The following is a 19,938-nucleotide window of genomic DNA, read 5'->3' as shown; positions in this document are numbered from 1 at the left end:
TTGAACAACTATTGGGTCAATGAAGATATCAAAGAAGAAATCAAAAAAATACCTGAAGGCAAATAAAAATGAAAACCTAAAATCTATGGGATGCAGCCAAAGTAGTACTACAGAGATGTTTATACCAATACAGGCCTGTGAAAGAAAGAATAAAAATCTCAAATAGACAAGCTAATCTTACACCTAAGGGAACTAGAAAAGAAGAAAGCAAAGCCCAAAGTCAGTATAAGGAAGGAACTAAAGATCAGAGCACAAATAAATGAAACAGAGACTAAAAAGACAATAGAAAATATTGATCAGACAGCTGGTTCTTTGAAAAGATAAACAAAATTGACAAGACTTTAGCTAGACTCACTAAGAAAAAATAGAGAAGGCCTGATAAATAAGTGAAATAAGAAATGAAAGAGGAGAAATAGCAATGGATACCACAGAAATACAAAGAATAATAAGAGAATATTATAAAGAGCTATATGCCAATAAAAGATAAAACTAGAAGAAATAGACAAATTCTTAGAATTGTACAGCTTTTCAAGACTGAATCAGGAAGAAATAGAAAAAACAAAATAGCACCCAAAAAACAAAAAAGTCCAGGGCCAGACGGCTTCACAGGTGAATTTTAATAAACATTCAAAGAAGATTTAATATGTATCCTTCTCAAACCCTTCCAAAAAATTGAAGAGGCGGGCACACTCCCAAATTTTATGAGACCAACATTACCCTGATACCAAAACTAGAGAAGGACAACACAAAAAGGAAAAATATAAGCCAATATCTTTGATGGGCATAGATGCAAAAATCCTAAAACAAAATATTAGCCAACCAAATACTGTAATGTATTACTGTATACATTAAAAGGGTCATATACCATAATCAAGTGGGATCTATTCCAGGGATGCAAGGATGGTTCAACATCTGCAAATCAATCAATGTGATACACTACATTAACAAAATCAAGGATAAAAATCACATGATCATATCAATAGATCCAAAAAAAGCATTTGACAGGATTCAAAAAAATCTTATGATAAAAAAAAAAACCTCTCAATAAAATGGGTATAGAAGGAACAAACCTCAACATAATAAAGGCCATATATGACAAGCCCACAGCTAACCTAATACTCAATGGTGAAAAACTGAAAACTACCTCTCTAGAATCAGGAACAAGACAAGAATTTTCACTCTTACCACTCTTATTCAACAAAGTATTGGAAGTCCTAGCCAGAGCAATTAGGCAAGAAAAAGAAACAAAATGCATTCAAATTGGAAAGGAAGAAGTAAAATTGTTAATATTTGCAGATGACATGATTTCATGTATAGAAAACCCTGAAGACTCCATCAAAAAACTATTAGAAATAATAAATGAATACAGTGAAGTTGCAGGGTACAAAATCAACCTACAAAAAAATCTTGCATTTCTATATGCTAACAATGAGTTAGCAGAAAAAGAAATTAAGAAAACAATCCCATTTACAATTACAGAAAAAGAATAAAACACCACAAAATAACTTTAACCAAGGAGGTGAAAGACCTGTATACTGAAAACTAAAGACATTGTTGAAACTGAAGAAGACACAAAAAATGGAAAAGTGTTTCATACTCATTGATTGGAAGCATTAACATTGTTAAAATGTCCATATAACCTAAAACAATCTACAGATTCAATGCAATCCCTATCAAAATTCCAAGGACATTTTTCACAGAAATATAACAAAAAATTCTAAAATTTATATGGAACCACAAGAGTCCAAATAACAAGCAATCCTGAGAAAAAAAGAACAAAGCTGGAGGTATTACACTCCCTGATTTCAAACTGTATCGCAAAGCTATAGTAATCAAAACATCATGGTACTGGCAGAAAAACAGATACATCGATCAATGAAGCAGAATTGAGAGCCCAGAAATAAAGCCATACATATATGAACAATTAATTACAATGAAGGAGCAAAGAGCATACAATGGAGAAAGGTGTTGGGAAAATTGGACGGCCACATGGAAAACAAATAACAAAAAGACCAAAAAACAAAACAAAAACTGGACCACTATCTTACACCATACACAAAAATAAACCCAAAATGGATTGAAGACTTGAATGTAAGACCTGAAACCATAAAACTTTTAGAAGAAAACAGTATGCTCTTTGACATTGGTCTTAGCAATCTTTCTGGCTATGACTCCTCAGGCAAGGGAAACAAAAGCAAAAATAAACAAATGAGACTACTAAATATTCTGCACAGCAAAGGAAAACATCAGCAAAACAAAAAGACAACCTAATGAATGGGAAAAGATATTTGCAAATCATATATCCAACACAGTGTTAACATCCAAAATATAAAGAACTCATACAACTCAACAACAACAACAAAAACTCGATTGAAAAATGGGCAGAGGAACTGAATAGATATTTTTCCAAAGACATACAGATGGCCAACAGACACATGAAAAGATGTTCAACATCACTAATTATTAGGGAAATGCAAATCAAACCCACAATGAGATATCATCTCACACCCATGAATGTGCTATTATCAAAACAGAATGATTATTATCAAAAAGGCAAGAAATAGCAAGTGTTGGAGAGTATGTGGAGAAAAGGGAACCCTTATACAATGTTGGTAGGAATGCAATCAGTGTAGCCACAATGGAAAACAGTATGGATAGTCCTCAAAAAAATTAAGAATAGAATTACCACATGATTCACCTATTCCACTTCTGGGTATTTATCCAAAAAATACAAAAACAGTAGTTTGAAAAGGTATATGCACCCAATGTTCATCTAGGTATTATTTACATTAGCCAAGTTATGGAAACAGCCTAAGTGCCCATCAGTGGAAGAATGGTTAAAGAAAATGTGGTATATATATATACACACACACAATGGAATACTACTCAGCCTTTAAAAAAGATGAAATCTTGCCATTTTTTGTAACAACACAGATGGGCCTTAAGGGTATTATGCTAAGAGAAATGACAGATGGAAAAAGACAAATACTATATGATTTCACTCATAGATGGAATATTAAAAACAAACAAAAACCAAAATCAGTGACAAACCCAACCAAACAAAACAAACACGTAGATACAGAGAACAGAGTACAGTTGACCCTTGAACAACAAGGGTTTGAATTGTGTGGGTCCACTTATTCCCAGATTCTTTTCACTAAATACTTACTACAGTACTACACAATCCACTGTTGGCTGAATCCCCGAATGTGGAATTTCCTATAAGGAAGCCTGACTGTAAAGTTATATGTGGATTTTTGACTGGTGGAGGGTTGACGTCCCAACCCTCACATTGTTCAAGGGTCACCTGTAGTAGTTACCAGAGAGGAAGGGGCGGCCGGAGGGTGAAATGGGTATAGGGAGCTAACTGTATGATGATGAAGAGAAACTAAATTTTTGGTGGTGAGCACACTGTAGTATGCACAGAAGTAGAAATATACTGTTGTACACATGAAAGTAATATAATGTTGTAAACCAAGGATGCCTCAATAAAAAAAAATAAAATTAAAAAGAAGAAATAAAAAGATAGCATTCATGGCCTTTTTATGCACCTGAGCTTCTAGGCAGGGTCTGAAACAGGAGGAGGAATAAGGAAGCCCTTGTAACACTGAGCATATTCATGAAAAATGTGTCCTCATATTTGATGGAACTCCATGAGGTTACAATTCATTTAGTAGGATATTTATCTTTGAAAATCGATGTTTGCATTTGGGATAAGATCGTTTACAACTAAACTCCCCATGATTGAGGGGGCTTTGCCTCATCTTGTATTGCTGGGAAGATCTCAAAGGCGATAGGTTTTGAGGAGCTGAAACCACTCGCTGCACTTTGGGCTGGACTTAGAGAGCTAAAGCTCATCCCTGAAATATACATCCTCAAGCCCGTAGCAATGTGGGCCAATTCATTGCTTTTGAAACAAAATTCTATGGGTTGCCAAGTACTGCCATCAGACTGCCGGGGAGGGAGCAGGCCTAATAGAGTATTAATTAACACTCAATTACACAACCATCAACAAATATATTGGATGCTTGCCATCTGATAGATACTGGGGAATTGTTTGAGGTGCTGGGGTTGCTACTAAGAACAATAGAGAGAAGGAGGGGGTAAATAGTGCTTTGAAGAAGGATTCAGAGGAACAGAGGAAGGGATTTCAATCTAAAATGGAACTGGAGGATATGTAACGAAGGATCTCACGCAGGCTCCCTGAGAAGAAAAGAACTTACTAACTGAGAGACTGAGTTCCCATAAGTGCCTGATTTACAGAAGGTTGAGACTTATCTCCTGACCAATGAACATCCACCAGGAATCTCTCCCCATCCTCAAGCCAATGAACTTACTGCTTGGACTCTGGCTGGACTTACCCCTCTTTGCACTCATTGCCCATAAATACAGCTCACCCCAAACCCTCAACAAACATGCCTGTATCTTGCTACAGTATACATTTTCCGAATTGCAATTCCTCTGCTATTCCTGAATAAACTCAATTTCTGGTCATTCAAACTTGCTTCGGTTTACCTCTTTATTTAGGTTGACAGAACAAAGCTAGGACCTGGGTCATATGCTTGAGAGGGCTACCTGGGATAGATTTCACTTTCCTTCTCTTTCCATTGGACTATGGAGATAGCCATATTTAGCATGTATTGCAAAAATTTCGTTTGGGTTTTTCCATAAGATGGTATGGAAAACCCGAACGAACTTTTTTGGCCAACCCAATGGTTTGCATTTTTGCTCCACCTATTCCAGACACTCCATAAAGTCTGATATATTCATTCAGCCCTGAAAGGTGGTATTGTTGGGAATAAAGGAACTGGGCCTTCGTACATTAACTTCTTTATTGAGGCCCATTTTATGGTAGCAGTATCATATCAGTTTAAAATAATGTTCCTATGAATTCTGGGTTCAAATGACAGCTCTACTGTATATGCGACTTTACCAAAGTATATTAACTTTCTGTACTTCATAAGGCGGCAGTAAGAATAACATGAGGTAATGTGCGTCAATGGCTTAGATCAGCACTTGGCACAAGAAAATGCTCATTACCTATTTAATGTAAAAATTATAATTATAGTAAATTTTATTACATCAAGAAGGACAGTGGCTGAGGAGTCCCAGAGGGTGACCAGTATCCAATGGACCAGAGCCTATTGTGGAGACAAGACTGCACTGAGAAGCAGTACAGGATTAAACTGAATTAGGAGTGAATATAAGACTAAACCTCCTTTACTCTCAAATATAGTTACAAGAGGAGCTCTTTGAATAGGAAGTTTTCAGGAAGTGCAGAAACAGAACTTAGAGAGGAGTACTTTGAACTGCTGCTGGATCAAACTGCTAAAATGTGGCAACGTGTGCTCTCTTGAGCCAGAGGTCGGCCAAGTGTAAGAAAGCCTCCGGGCCTGTGCTACACTCTGCCTGTGGTTTCAAAGCAGCCAATGCCTCAGGGTAGATGGCCAGTCTTCAACAGCCCTAGAATAGAAACTTGGTTTCATGGGTAATATTTTATCTTTCATGTGATTTTTCTCTTTTGTCTCCTTCAGGAACCAACCCGACCCCATTCCAGCCTGGGTAACCCTCTGTCCAGGAATAAAACGAGATCTGGTATAAAACAAAAGAAAATTAAAATAATGTAGTAATAGGCAGGGTTTTACATTTTAAAACAGAGTATGCAACATGACAATAAGCCAGGGAATTATTCTGAGAAAGAGTTTTCCAAATTCCTTTACCTTTCATTTATGATGGAACCTGGGAGACACCTATTGGACAGTTCTCCTATGGTATAAAGGGAATGCCTCACCCCACCCCCATCAACCTACAATGCCTGTGATGAGAGAGGGTGGGGGCAGGGGAGAGGGAGCAGAACATCACAGCGTCTCAAATGCCTGTTGCTAAGAGGCGGAGAAAAATTCACTGTACTGACTGTGGTGATTTATTCGGATTACAAGGGAACTTAGGTTGCTGCTACTCAATGAAGGCAAGAAGAACTTTTTTGAAAACCACAGGATATGCTGGAACATCCTTAGTACTCTCTTGTCCAACAGACTTGTTCAATAGAAACCTGCAGCAATGCAATAAGGACAAAACCACCAAGGGTTCAGATCTTACAGGAGCAAAGGCTGGACGAGGCCATCAGGTCAAGAACCCTGTCCAGCTGAGACACTGGCAGAAGTGAGAGAGGATGGAGCAGACGCTGTGCGGATGCAGCTGTGAGTATTATCCTCAGCCTCACGTCCAGTTACAGGATGGGGCCTGCAGCGAAGATTTTACACTGCTTGCTCATTTCAAGGCTCTCTCTTGACTCCCACCAGAAAGAGCCCTGGGGGTAGCTATTTCCTAGTTTTGGGTGATAATATGACTGAATTTCTATCATCTTGCAAGGTTGTAATGGGAAGTTTCTCATTCCCCGTGCTGGGAATGCAGTTTCCACCTAAATGAAGGAGAATGGATGCTGAGAGGTAAAGGTGGTGGAGTGTACTGGTTTTCTTCCATTTACCCCTTTCAGATCAATTCTCTACCCTTCTCCATCCTGCTCTCTGACCCACTGGAGACTCTTCTTTTTTGTCTTATTTCCACAATCCTTTCTTTGACAACAATAGACAATCATGGTAACAGGTCTTTAGGGAGCTTTATTCTCTTTAGGTATTCAACTAAAGATACAACAGCTAAGGGAAAATAACAATCTTTATATTATGTGGGGGGTTTTTTGATGGTTTTGATTTACCATACAAAAACATTTACTTCTGTATGTGGTCTAACCTATCAATCTTTTTTTTGGCCTCGCCACGCGGCTTGTGGGATCTTAGTTCCCCGACCAGGGATCAAACCCTGGCAGTGAAAGCACCAAGTCCTAACCACTGGACTGCCGGGGAATTCCCAAATCTATCAATTTTGTCCTGTTTTGTGACTGATGTCATGATTAGAAAAACTCCCTCTATCACTAGATTATATAAATATTTCTCAATATCTTTAATATAATAGTGAGCTTAGAATGAGAGAGTGCTTTGGGATTGTATAGATACTGGATTCAATTCCAGCTCTGCCATTAACTAGTTGTAACAGACTGTATTTTCCAAAGATGGCTACAACAATATCTCCCATATCACAAGCTCTTCTACAACTTAACTACTCTCCAATCAAAAGTGGAACCTGGCCAGGCTTGTGATTCACTTATAACCAATAGAATGTAGCAGAAGTGATGATGCACGACTTCCAAATGTGATGCAACTTCCACCTTGCTAGAATATACACTTGCCTTTAGAGCCCCTAAGCTTCTGTGTAAGAAGCCTGGGCTTCCATGCAGTACAGGGGCCCAAGTCATATGGAGTCCATATGTAGGTGTTCTGACCAACAGCCCCAGGTGACATCACAACTTACACCAGTATCAATGGCAAAAATGTAGAAGTGAAGACACGTCTGAATAATTCCAGTCTCCCACTCTCGAATCACCTCCAGCCTTCAAGTCTCTCCAGTTGTGGTCGCAGACATCATGCAGCAGAGACAAGCCATCCCTACTACCTACTTTCTGAATTGCTGACCCACAGTACTAGTGAACACAATCATTTTTTATGCATCAATAATAACTGGAAAATTGTGTGATACTTGTTGAGTTACCCAATTAGCATCTGGGCAATCTCTTCTTTGGGTTTTTCATCTACTACATTGTTTTACAATACTAGCTACTTCATAGGAAGTTGTGAAGATTAAATGAGATCATTTATGAAAAGTACAAAACACGTGTCTATCGCACACGAAGAGGTCAAACAGTAATAGTCACAACAATTAAAAAGTAAGGATTTTATTACATTTAAATCTTTAATATATGTGAAAATTATTTTGATTTAATGCATAAGGTTGTATGTATTACTTACCAGTCAACTCCAAATTAACATTTAGATTAGTAGGCAAATTACTGTCTTTAAAATGATATGTGAAGAAAAAATGTGCATATATGAAAAAAGAGCTTATGCTTATTTCAGGATTGATACTTGGTGTGCTATCATGGGCGTAAAGAAATTTTCACCTAGGTCTTATTCTGTTCATTTGTTCAAGTTGGAAAATGGAAACAGGAAGAATATCCCAAGATGTGGTAAACCAAAAGAAAATTCTCTCCAAGATTACAGCAACTTTATCTAGGCTGTAAGGAAGCCTAATAAAAAAGATTCTCCTCATTCATGAGGAGCTAATTCACACGCTACATGCACTGCCACTCAGAGGTACCAAAATGTAACTGCATTTTCTAACCCAACCTCATCTTGTTTTATTTTATATTTAAAAAAATTTTTTTATTAAAAAAAAATTTTTTTTTTAAATTTTTGGCCGCACCACGTGTCTCGTGGGGTCTTAGTTCCCCGACCAGGGATCGAACCCGTGCCCTCGGCAGTGAAAGCTCAGCGTCCTAACCACTGGAATTCCGGGGAATTTCCTCATCTTATTTTAGAGCTCCATGCCCTACAATGGTAGAAAACACTTGGTCTTCTCAGCTTAAAATTTAGAGGGGGAGTAAAGAAAGCAAGGGAGGTCAGGGGAAATGTTAACAGTAACATGGTCTCAACTGGAGACTGGCTTTAGTCAGAGCCCATGGAAAAGCTCTGGCACAAAAATTGCACCGCAGACTTAGTCCCAGCTTGATGGAAGGAGTCGGCCATTTGTTGGCTGAGGTCTTTGCTCTAGTTGGGAGCTCAGCATCCAGGCGAGGTAGCTCCCATTTGGCAGAGGGCAAATCTCCAGAGAAGTAAATAGCTGTGGATTGTCATAAGCCAACACTCAACGCAGCTGGGTCGCAGATGCACTGATTAGCAAAAAGGATTTGGACAGGGCACCAAAATCAAATCAAAATCATCCACTACATAATGTAATATTCAATGCTCTATTGCTGAGAATGCCAATGCTTGTTCTTGAAAGATCAAGGAAAGATTTTATAATTAGAAACTTCTTGTTCAACAAAGCCAAGTTTTGTCTAAACATTGATTCACAAATATTTTTAAAGTCTATTTTGAAACTCAGTGAAAAACAATGATCCCTCTCTCTCTTTTTTTTCTGAATGACGTCTCCCAACCCCATGATTCAATGGGTGAGAGAGTCCATATACAGCCAGAAATAAAAGTATGTTGTTTCCCCTAAATGTCCATCGACAGATGAATGGATAAAGAAGATGTGGTACTATACACAACGGAATATTACTCAGCCATTAAAAAAAAATGAAATAATGCCATTTGCAGGAACATGGATGCACCTAGAGATTATCATACTAAGAGAAGTCAGTCAGAAAAAGAAAGACAAATAACATATGATATCACTTGTATGTGGAATCTAAAATATGACACAAATGAACATATCTATGAAACAGAAACAGACTCACAGATACAGAAAACAGACTTGTGGTTGCCAAGGGGGTGGGGGGTGGAGGAGGGAAGGATTGGGAGTTTGGGATTAGCAGATGCAAACTAGTATATACAGGATGGATAAACAACAAGGTCTTACTGTATAGCACAGGGAACTATATTCAATATCCTGTGATAAACCATAATGGAAAAGAATATGAAAAAGAACATATATATGTATAACTGAATCACTTTGCTGTACAGCAGAAATTAAAACATTGTAAATGGACTATACTTCAATAAAATTTTTAAAAATATATGTTGCTTCCCTAACTCAAAATACCCATGTTACATTGGCTTTTCTAACCTGCCTGCCTATTTTGAAAAAGTTATCTACATGTCTTTCTTCATCCCAGCTAAAATCCCAGATGAGAATTCCTCAGGAAGGGTTATATTTTCAGGCGCAGACAAAGGCAGAGAGTACACCAAACTCTTCAAGTAGAGGGGTAACTGTTTTACTGTAAGAATTTCATGTGGCATAGTAAGGGAGAAAAATGATCGTGGAAATCTAGGACCAAGAACTGCAGTAAGCTTCATTCACAAGGAGAGAAATGCCAGGGTTATTCTATACCCAGGGAAGCTTCACCACCTTGGCCACAGGTGGGTTGTTTCACCGCCACCGCTACTCAGTTTCTCTCTGCCTATTTGTTTCATTCCGTGTCACCTGCATCTCTTCCCACCCCCACTAGCTTCTGCTATATCATCCCTTCTGTTTACTCATAACTGCATCTTACATAGGACACTTTGTAACTGGAACACTACTACATGGCATCTCTATACATTCTATTATCTTCACCTGCTTTATTATCAACATTTTTTTCACATTCTTATGAGAGGAGACTGACCAGCCATTCTGGCACAAGGTTTCCATTTCCAATTCAATAACTTAGTTCAACCACGTGCTACCTGGCTACCTGGCCAGGAAGGGCCATGATAACTCCACCCACACCAAATTGTTTCTCATATCTTAGTTTCCACAAACTGAAATGCCCCTAAAATTTTTCTTGATGTCTCATCCTTTTGCCTGTCCAGTTTTTTCCTGGCCTGAGATTCCTCCTAAGAGCGCTACCAGAGAAAGATGGGGCTCATGTTGCCAGCAAATTGGGAAACTGGAGTTAGTCTTCTTTTATCTCCATAACCCATGGGCAAAAGGAGAGTGCCAGGTGTCAGAACTAATCAAGAGAGAATCCCAGCCCAGAGGAGTGGGTATGGACAAGGATAAAGTATGATCACCGAATTCCCAGGACGAGCTCGGGATTATTTTGACCCAAGTCTTTGCATTTCCATATAGGAGATAATAAATAACCAATTTAAAACCCAACACTATTCACGGCAGCACCATCATAAGAAAACCAAAACGCTGTGTGCAGGGATTTGCAAACGTTCCGTCTAGTGCTCCATCATGAACGAGAATCAATTATCTCCTAGTAGCCTTCGTATGATGGCTACTCTTCACTACCAGCTGGCTTTCTCACTCTCTACCATTGGTTAGAAGTGGAGAGCAAAATACCGGTTTGGGGGAAAAGATAAAGGGGATGGTGAGTTGAAGAAAAATCAAAAATCCAGGAGAGATGCAGAACTAGACTCCCTCAGGGAGGTTGCAATAGTTTTTATGTTTGCAACAGATGAGCTCTGTCCTCTTTTCAAAACTTAAGAAGTTGATGTCCTCACAGTTGGTCATACACGACAGTTTTGAATAAAAATACATACTCCGCCCTGAGGAGGTGAAAGAAAGCGAATATAACTGTAATGACTCTGTTTTCTCCTACCATATTCCTAGGAATAACCTCTTTTCAGAGACTCACCAATTTTTCTCTAGCCCCAAATGAGCTAAAAGACAGAGTCTATTAATTACTGACCCAGAGAATGGATTTTATTTCCTAACTTAAAAGGAACATTCACCTTTCCTTTCCTCAATGCTGTCTTAAGGAAAAGTCCATCTTTGCCATACCCTCTGCAGGACCACCCCACCCTCACCCATCCCACTCACCCACGTATTCCGCGGACAAAAGCAGGTAACTGTCTCTAAGGGGGAAAAGGTGGTTATTTCGCAGTCACTTTATACCCAACACTACCTTTTCCGGTAAGTAAGTAAATGTTTTCAACAGCACAGGTCTGGTGGTACTTCCGGGTGCAGGACCTCATGCCTTCATAGCATATCCCAAGATGATATTTTTTACATTTATAACACATCGTCGAAGGCTCTGCCAGACACAGAAAGAGGTGCTTAAAGGATGCAGTATGGAGAAGGTTCTCCAGGCCTGGGGGCTTCCCAACAGGAACTTACTATTGACTAGTGGTTCGCAACTTATCTCGGGACCCTGTTCCCTTTGATAATCTTGTGAAAGCTAACTTATACAGACATAAATCAAATATTGTATATAATCTCAAAAGGTTGGAGTTCCTGGAAAATTTATCTATGGTCCCCAAGTAATGAACCCCTTATCTAGCCTAATGATTTTGTCCAGTAATGGGGAAAAGGAAGCAAAGACAGGGATTTTAGCTTCCTTACTCCACGAAATGGACTAAATTGGTCTGGGAGAAGATCAAACTCCTAGGATTCTATAGTAGGAATGGATAACAGCTCTCTCAAAAGATGGAGGGGAAGGTTTACTCCAAAAATGTCACCAATAACCTTTTTACCAAGGACTTTAGACTAGCTGTGGTCGTACCTATCAGATGTTCACGAAATTCACCTGTGAAAAGAAGAAGTTTCCCTGTCATAATCGCACATGCATCGGCCAAAGCCCCAAGAGCCAATTCTGGAAATTTCTCCTTCCCCAGCATCTTCCCATCTCTTACTCAACAACCAACCCTTCCTCTGTCTCCAGGACTTACCCTTACTCACGCAGACCAGAAAGGCTATGCACAGCAGAAACAGGACAAACATCCTGGGACTTTGGTCATGTGCAGTTGCCTGTGGAAGGTACTGGTTGATCTCCCCCAGTGTTCTGTCCTTGGGCTATTCATCTAAATCATATAATCATAAACTTTCAGTGACGAACAGTACCTCAATGTTCCCAGAACCAACCGAACCACCAACTGGAGTCTCAATGCCCCTAAGGTATCTATTTTAAAATTCTCCTCAATGATGAATATATATAAATACACACACACACACACACACATATATATATACATTCTTTATTCATTATTGTATAGCTAAGCCTTGTGCTCTACAAGTAAAGTTAAATTTTTTTCCCACATTTTAACCTTTCAGATATTTCAAGACAGGATTTGGACACCTTAGTTCCTTTTAGCTCTCTTCACTAATCTCAGGATAATCTCAGATTTGTCTTTGTCTCACTTAGACTGAAGCACCAGGAATGAAGTTCAGGATTCCAGGTATAGTCTGAATGTGGGGGAAACACTGAGTGTCCCTTCTGTGGTGTAGGAAAGGGACGTTTCAGCAGAAAGGTGAGATGTGCCTAGTTTGCCTTCAGGTGTGATTAACTAATTCATGGATTTTTTAAAGTAAATATTTTCTACACACGTACCAAATGCCAACATCACAAAAAAAGAAGTCACCAAGCGAACCAGGCCACTAATCTGTGGCCTCACAAAGACATGAGTCTAGTTAAGGAGACCACAAGTACATCAAGCACAGTTGGCTATGGGGCCCTAAATGAGAGACATTCAAAGTTGACTGCCTGACCAGGGAAGGCTTCCCTGAAGAAGGGATAGTTGAGCCGGACTTTGAAGGCTAGTGATGTGTTAGCTAGAAGAAGTGAATAGGGACAGGAACCCAAAGGAACAGCAAATGTCAAAATACAGAGATGTCAGGCAACCTGACACACTGGGATGAGAGCTGGTCATGTGGTTCTAGAGACATGGGTGAGCAAGAAACTCAGAGAGATGCACCTTGTTGGAGGTGATGGCATATGGGTAAAGAGAGGGGCTCAAGGGGACAATGCACTGCACTTGTTGCTGAGATTACTTTGTCCCAAGCACGTAAAATGGGATTTCCTCCTCATTATTGTGCCATTGCAAGACATCAATGAAAAGAGTCATTTTTCCCAGGGCTGGAAAAGACATTAAAGTACCCACTCCTCTGTACCAATACTGAATTCTAGAAAGGACATCTCCCTTTATCCCAAACTTAAGTTTGGTACACACATGGGTTCAGGTCCTGGCTCTGCTGCTTGCCAACATGTGACTCTGGGTGAGTTACTGACGTCCAGAATAATTTTCATCATAGGACTGGTATCAGTAGTTTATTAAAGTCTGGGAAAAGAGAAAGCTCATATTTGTTAAGGCCCTGGAAACTATCAAGCACTAACTCCCTGTGCAGTGCTTAGAATCTCAGGAGAAGCCTGGGCCCTTTTCCTAGGGTCGGTGTCAGAAACTGCAGTCAAAAGGAGCCACATGCAGGAAAGGGCACCTGGCTGAGAGAGGCAATGAGGTGGAGGCTGTAACTGTGGTTTTGGCATTCAAGGGCCAAGAGCCTGGCTGTGAGGATGATGTTGGGAGCATCCTGTCAGGTGTTAAGCTGCAGCGAGGCTTACATTTGGCTTTGGGTATTGGAAAAGATGGAAAGATTAATTACATTGTCTTCTAGAATGAACTGTGAAGACACAGTCAGCTTTAGAACAAACTGTTTAATTTGCTTTGGGTGGGTTAGCAGCTGGGAACTAGTTGAGTTCTGATTCACTGAGACTGGGCGAGAACTGGGTCCCCTTCTCATAGCTCAAGCTTGAGGTCATCCACGAGCTGATGAGGCTCAGTTTCATATCTCTACCTCAGACCCCTATTTCGAGTTCCAGATTCACATCCACAAATACACATTCTACTTTAGAAGGCTCACACATACCACAAGACATTGTTTACAAGAGAAAATTTGATGGATGAGATACTGTGGTAGGATGAGAAGTAGATCAGAGAACCTCTTGCTTGGGTGGAGTTGCAAAATTCTACAATCCTAGCTGAAAATAATCCCGTAGAAAAGAGATTCAGAATTCAATGGGCCTTCCAGAAAATATCTGCCAAGGGGCACCTTGAAGGAAGAAGAATAGAAACTGGGCAAACCCTCTGTGGTTTGACCTAGAATTTCTTCTTCCTTTGCTATGATTCTAGAGTCACTCGCTTTAAAGAGAGAGAAGAGAAAACAGGTGACAAATAAAGGCTCAGAAGTTTGCCTTCTTGATAAGCCTTTGGAAAGTCCTGAAAAATGCTATCTAGTTTCCAACATCTTCTCCTGAAAGATGGAAGAATAGAAAATGAGATTCAAAGACTTCACAATCTTGATTGCCATTCTAGAATCAATTCTTTTCAAAGGAACAAATTCCCTCATGTTTAAGGCCTCTCTTATTAGGCAAAGATGGGCTCCACACTCTGGTCATAGAAAAGGAACACTATAAATTTTGTGGCATTTGAGCTAAGACTTTATTTCACCCAATCTTTATCTGATATCTAAAAATGTCATCCTTGAGATATTTTGATGAACATATTGTTTCTACAACTAAAGAACATGTCGTTAAAATGAATTCATGACAGAAGATTCCTATTGCCTCTAGCCAAAGTACCATAAGCTCACTGATGGGTTTCAGAGACTGACAGTGCCAGAACTGGTCATAATTTTCCAGTGGTTTACCCATGGTGAACCTTACCTGAGTTAACTTTTGTAGAGATAGATACCTAAAGCATGGGCAAAACTGGCCAGATTCACAATATAAATTTCCTAAAGATCAAGCCATGTGATAATTCTAGAGATGATTTCACATCCCTACAAAGTAAACAGTCCCTGGCCTTGGAGAACAGATTTCTAGTAAAGTGAAAGAGTTCTGGGCTGAGAATCAGAAATTCTAGGTGGAAGGCCCAGCTTGGTCATAGATTATACACCTTTTCATCTCTTTCACTCTTCGTTTTCTCATCCATAAAGTGTGGAGCTAGGTGAGCTTTTTTTGGACTTATTCGTTGCTCTGCTCTTACACATGAAACTGTGCCTGGTCCATAAAAGCTCTCAATAAATATTAGTTGAATGTATGAATAAATCTCCAAAAGGCATTCAATCAAGATGGTTAAAAGTATGGCTTCTGAAACTAGAAAGTCTTGCTCTGAGTACTGGCGCTATAAATTACTAGATATGTGATCTTGGGTAAGATGCTGGACCTCACCAAGCCTCAGTTTCCTCCTCTGTGAAATTGGGATAAGAATGATAATATCACAACTGCATTAATAATAATTACTATGATGGACAGTATATAAAAAAACAAAGTTAACTTCATGTAAGCTCCAACATTTATTAATTATCATTCTCTGCTATGGGGTGGAGAGAGCATGAACTTGAGCTCCCAGAGGAAACCTTGTGTGATTGGTTCCCCTTAGGCATGAATAATTCCTGCTCTATGATGAAGAGGAAGGTTTCTTCTTGTGGCCTGAAGACCTGTGCTTGCAGACCCTGGCTTCTTTTCTTCCTGTGTAACAGACTTCTCTGTCAGGATGGACAAACACTTCTTGTTGCTCTTACCCGTCGTCTGCTGCATTGTGGGTGAGTCACAGACTTGAGGAGTGGGCTCCAGAGACAGGATCTAGGAAGCCCCATGGAACTCCATATGTGTAGTTGGTGTCCATGCGGGGCTGAGTCTTGACCACGTTTATGTGGGAGGGGAAGCCAGCCTTCAGAATGCTCCCTGGGCCTCCATGCCAACTTGTCTGCCCTTTTCAACATTCGGCCACTCCCCACCAAGGGCTCAAGCCGCTGTGGCTGCCCCATCAGAGTGCTCTCCACTCTGTCCCTACCATTCCCCATAATCAAAACTCCTAGTGAGATTTTCCTCAGGACATCCTTCCCATTTATAAATCTGTACCCCATCTGCTGAGTCTACAGTGAATAATTTTGTAGTTGGTTTTGGTGCTATCAAGGGCTTTTGATGCCCTTATCAGGGATTTTTATATTACAACAAATGATTGCAGGAAAGAAAATACTGGAGGCACTGGAATCAGACAGATTAAAAAATGTTTCAGTCACTGTCTTAAATTCTCTGTTCCTCTGGTTGCTCACTTGAGAAATGGGGAAATCCCTACTTACAAGGCTTTTGTGAGGATTAAATCAGATACAAAGTAAGAGAACATGGCCCATATGAGATGCTCCATAAATGTTACCTTCTCACTTAGGTGCATCCGGGAGAGGTGTTTTTTAATTAAACCTGTATTTTGACCAGCTCACCCCACAGTACCACATAAAGTGGCACTGACTATGATATAATTCATGAGGTCTTCACGTAGATTCAGTTCCAAGTTAAAAACAGAGTATATCACCTAACAATACGTAAGCCGCCAATCTCACAAATCCCATCGTAGTAATGCTAGCATAGGTAAAACAGTTTAAAGCTCTCAGCCTCATTATCACACTCTTGTGATACACTACAGTGCTGCCAGGTAAGCCAGGCCAGCATTAACAGAACCATTTTTAAGCCGGAAAACCATTTAGCCGGAGGCAAAATCTTTGCTCAAAGTCACCAGGTTAAAAGGGCTGAAGTCGGGACCAGAAACCTTTAACTCTCACAGAGGCATTTCTCGGGGATGTGGAGTTGGTGAGAGATCCAGCTGCTTACGCCCGGATCCCAGCCACCAGCTCTCCACCCGCCCCTGCACTGCACCCCGCACCCCAGGCCTGGATAGGTCTAGCTTCTTCTAAGTCCCTGCCTCCCCTGGCCTCACACCAGCTCTGTGCTCTCCAGCAGTGACACCCCTGAGATGCATAACATGCCACCTTCGCACACAGACAGATCGCTGTAGAAGGGGCTTCGGTGTCTGTGTTGCTGAGAAGCACGAGACGTGCATGATCTTAAAGATCTTCCAGGGTAAGTTAGAGGAGGTGCTGTGAGATTCCTAGAAAATTCTTAGGAGAGTACTTCACCAATTTCCTATCTCAGACTAAGGCCAACTCAAGAGAGGAACCAAAGTGCCTTATACCCCTGGGCATGGGTCTCTGTGCATGCAGACAGAAGAGGACTTGGGGAAATGAGACAGGAGGAAGAAGCATCTGTACAAAGAGTTGAGGGTTGCCAGGGAACTTAGGCAAATAACCCCTGCAGGGGACCTGTGATTTCTTCATCTCCCTGCCTGAGTCCCCTTGGGAAGTACAAGATGGGAAGCCAACCCCAAACCTACCTCGGATGCCTAATTAAATTTTTACTGACAGGACTAGTGCCAGGTTTGACTTGTCTTTAAAGAACTTAGATCACTGGCTTATTTTCTATGATTCCTTCTTATTACAGATAACATCCTCCAGTTATCATATATGGTGTGTCAGAGATTCTGCAGAGAATTGACATACAATCTCAACGATAGAACTTATGTTCATACATGCTGCAACTACAATTATTGTAACTTCAAAAATCTAAAATATTTTTTCTCCTAAGTTGTCCCTTTAAAATGTTATTGATGTTTCTCTGCCTTCACAGTCTGCCCGCCCTTGCTTTTCTGCCCTGTCTGTCCTGGAAGGATCCCAGCTCTCTCTGTAATTCAGTGTTATCCTTCCTGTTGCCTCAAGCTTGGTTCCTACCTCAGTCGGAGGATAATGATTCTGAACAACAGATTTCTCCCATTACAGGGTCTGGCATTTCTGTACTTCAAGAGGCCTCCCCCAAGAGGCCCAGTAGAAAACTTTAAAACAAGACCATTCTAGATCCTTGCGATTATCTTAGATAGTGGAGGCGGACTAGAAATTCTTATCATGGCTATGATTAAGCAGAAGTAGCAACAAAACAGATGGTGGACACTCAAGATTTTCCTCTAGTGGCAAAAAGTTATTCTCCCCCGTGGACAGTGTCCATCTCACACTCAGTCATGATTTTCTTAGCATTTACACGGTGTCTCCACATACAATGTAAGAAACAGCAAATAAAGAATTTCCTGCCTCTGTGACATTCACAGCTCACACATAGCCACTTCTAGGCCTGTCAAGATGTACATTCAAGATACATTACAACTCTCATTTCTTCCTATTCCTCTTCTAGTCTTCTCAATTCCTTTCCTCTTTTGCCACCCACCTCTACTCTGACCTCCCCAGCAATGAACACAATGACTATACAAATTCTCCCTCTTCTGAATACCCAAGTCACTTTATGGGTACTTTTTTTTTTTTTTGACACTGTCTCACAAAAATGAATCATTTCTCTGTTTGTCTAATTTGCCCTAGTATGTTATAAATCACAGCTAGAACATGTGCCTTGTCTTATTCATCTCTATTGCCTTTAGCTGGCCAATTAAACTTTATTGTGTTTAATTGAACAGTCTGTAAAGCTGATGGAATTTTTCTTGTCCATCTGTTTAGCATGACTTTTCTGGGTTTTTACCTATTTTGTTGAGTGTACCGGGAATGGTAACCTCTACTCCCTACCAGGCATAGAATGTTCACTCCAGTGCCAACATACCATGTGTTTTTCTCAAAGAGATTATGAAAAGGACATTTCTTACTATGGGACCCTCCACTACTCAAATATATTAACTAAAAAAAAATTTTTTTGATGGGATTCTTCTAAAACTCAAGAGCTAATCTTACTTCAAAATTCATAATCAATACTTTATTATATCAAGTATGAAATAGGCCTGGAAGTTTAGAAAGGGTAATCTGGCCCAACCCTTGGAAATATCCGAAAGCACATGTTTTCCTAGTTTTAATGATGTCAGGATTGATCAGATAAATTTGCTTGTTCTCAGATTTATCTATACCATATAAAGTTTCCCTTCAATCTATCATCTAACAGATTTTAGCCCTATTGATTATTGTTAACAAGATCTGTTATTCATTATGAGTTGAATAATAATTATCTTCTTAATTAAAGTATAATTCATATATAATAAAATGCACATATTTTAAAATATACAGTTTGATGTGATTTGAAAAATGTATAAATCTATATAACCACATCTCATTTAAAACATAGAATATTTTTATCACCTTAGTAAGTTTCTTCAGGTAACAATCCACTCCCAAAAGTATTATTCTAACTTCTATCACCATAGAACTAATTTTACCTGTTCTTTTTTTTGGCTGCATTGGGTCTTCATTGCTGCGCGCGGGCCTTTCTCTAGTTGCAGCGAGCGGGGGCTACTCTTCGTTGCGGTGCGTGGGCTTCTCACTGTGGTGGCTTCTTTTGTTGCAGAGCACGGGCTCTAGGAGCATGGCTTCAGTAGTTGTGGCTCACAGACTCTAGAGTGCAGGCTCAGTAGTTGTGGCGCACGAGCTTAGTTGCCCCACGGCATGTGGGATCTTCCCGGACCAGGGTTCGAACCCATGTCCCCTGCATTGGCAGGCAGATTCTTAACCACTGTGCCACCAGGGAAGTCCCAGCCTGTTCTTGAACTTATTATAAAAGAAATTATACAGAAAGTACTACCTTGAGTCTGGTTTCTATCACTCACCATAATATTTTTAAGATTCATGCATGTTTTCGCTTATATCAAAAGTTTATTCTTTTTTTTCCCATTGTATACATACACTACAATTTATTAAATCAATTCTCTTATTGATGGACATTGAGTTGTTTCCAGCTTTGGGCTATTGTGAATAAAGCTGCTATGAACATTTTCATATAAGAGTTTTGATGGACATACACAC

At 39.9% G+C, this 19,938-nt stretch overlaps 2 protein-coding genes and 1 long non-coding RNA gene across 3 annotated transcripts in view; 1 reads left to right on the top strand and 2 right to left on the bottom strand.

The window, feature by feature from the left end:
* LOC133099226 (uncharacterized) overlaps positions 1–19,938 on the bottom strand; it is a 64,505-nt gene that overhangs the window by 20,322 nt on the left and 24,245 nt on the right. The window contains exon 3 of the long non-coding RNA XR_009702306.1: positions 19,356–19,621. This is a non-coding gene — a long non-coding RNA (uncharacterized LOC133099226). The remainder of the gene's footprint in view (positions 1–19,355; positions 19,622–19,938) is intronic.
* On the bottom strand, positions 10,954–12,065 carry PATE2 (prostate and testis expressed 2). Its single transcript, XM_061203458.1, has 3 exons — positions 12,047–12,065; positions 11,450–11,578; positions 10,954–11,090 (listed from the first exon to the last, which is right to left on the bottom strand). The coding sequence occupies exons 2-3, from the start codon at positions 11,565–11,567 to the stop codon at positions 10,954–10,956; spliced, it is 255 nt and encodes an 84-aa protein (XP_061059441.1). The 5' UTR covers positions 11,568–11,578; positions 12,047–12,065.
* Positions 15,813–17,736, top strand: PATE3 (prostate and testis expressed 3). Its single transcript, XM_061202500.1, has 3 exons — positions 15,813–15,861; positions 17,054–17,176; positions 17,594–17,736. Exons 1-3 carry the CDS (start codon positions 15,813–15,815, stop codon positions 17,734–17,736), a joined length of 315 nt encoding a protein of 104 aa, XP_061058483.1.

The sequence above is a fragment of the Eubalaena glacialis genome, chromosome 10, assembly GCF_028564815.1.
Source record: "Eubalaena glacialis isolate mEubGla1 chromosome 10, mEubGla1.1.hap2.+ XY, whole genome shotgun sequence".
Lineage (NCBI taxonomy): Eukaryota > Metazoa > Chordata > Mammalia > Artiodactyla > Balaenidae > Eubalaena > Eubalaena glacialis.
The sequence above is the reverse complement of the archived record's forward strand: the minus strand, read 5'-3'. Positions and strand labels throughout refer to the sequence as shown.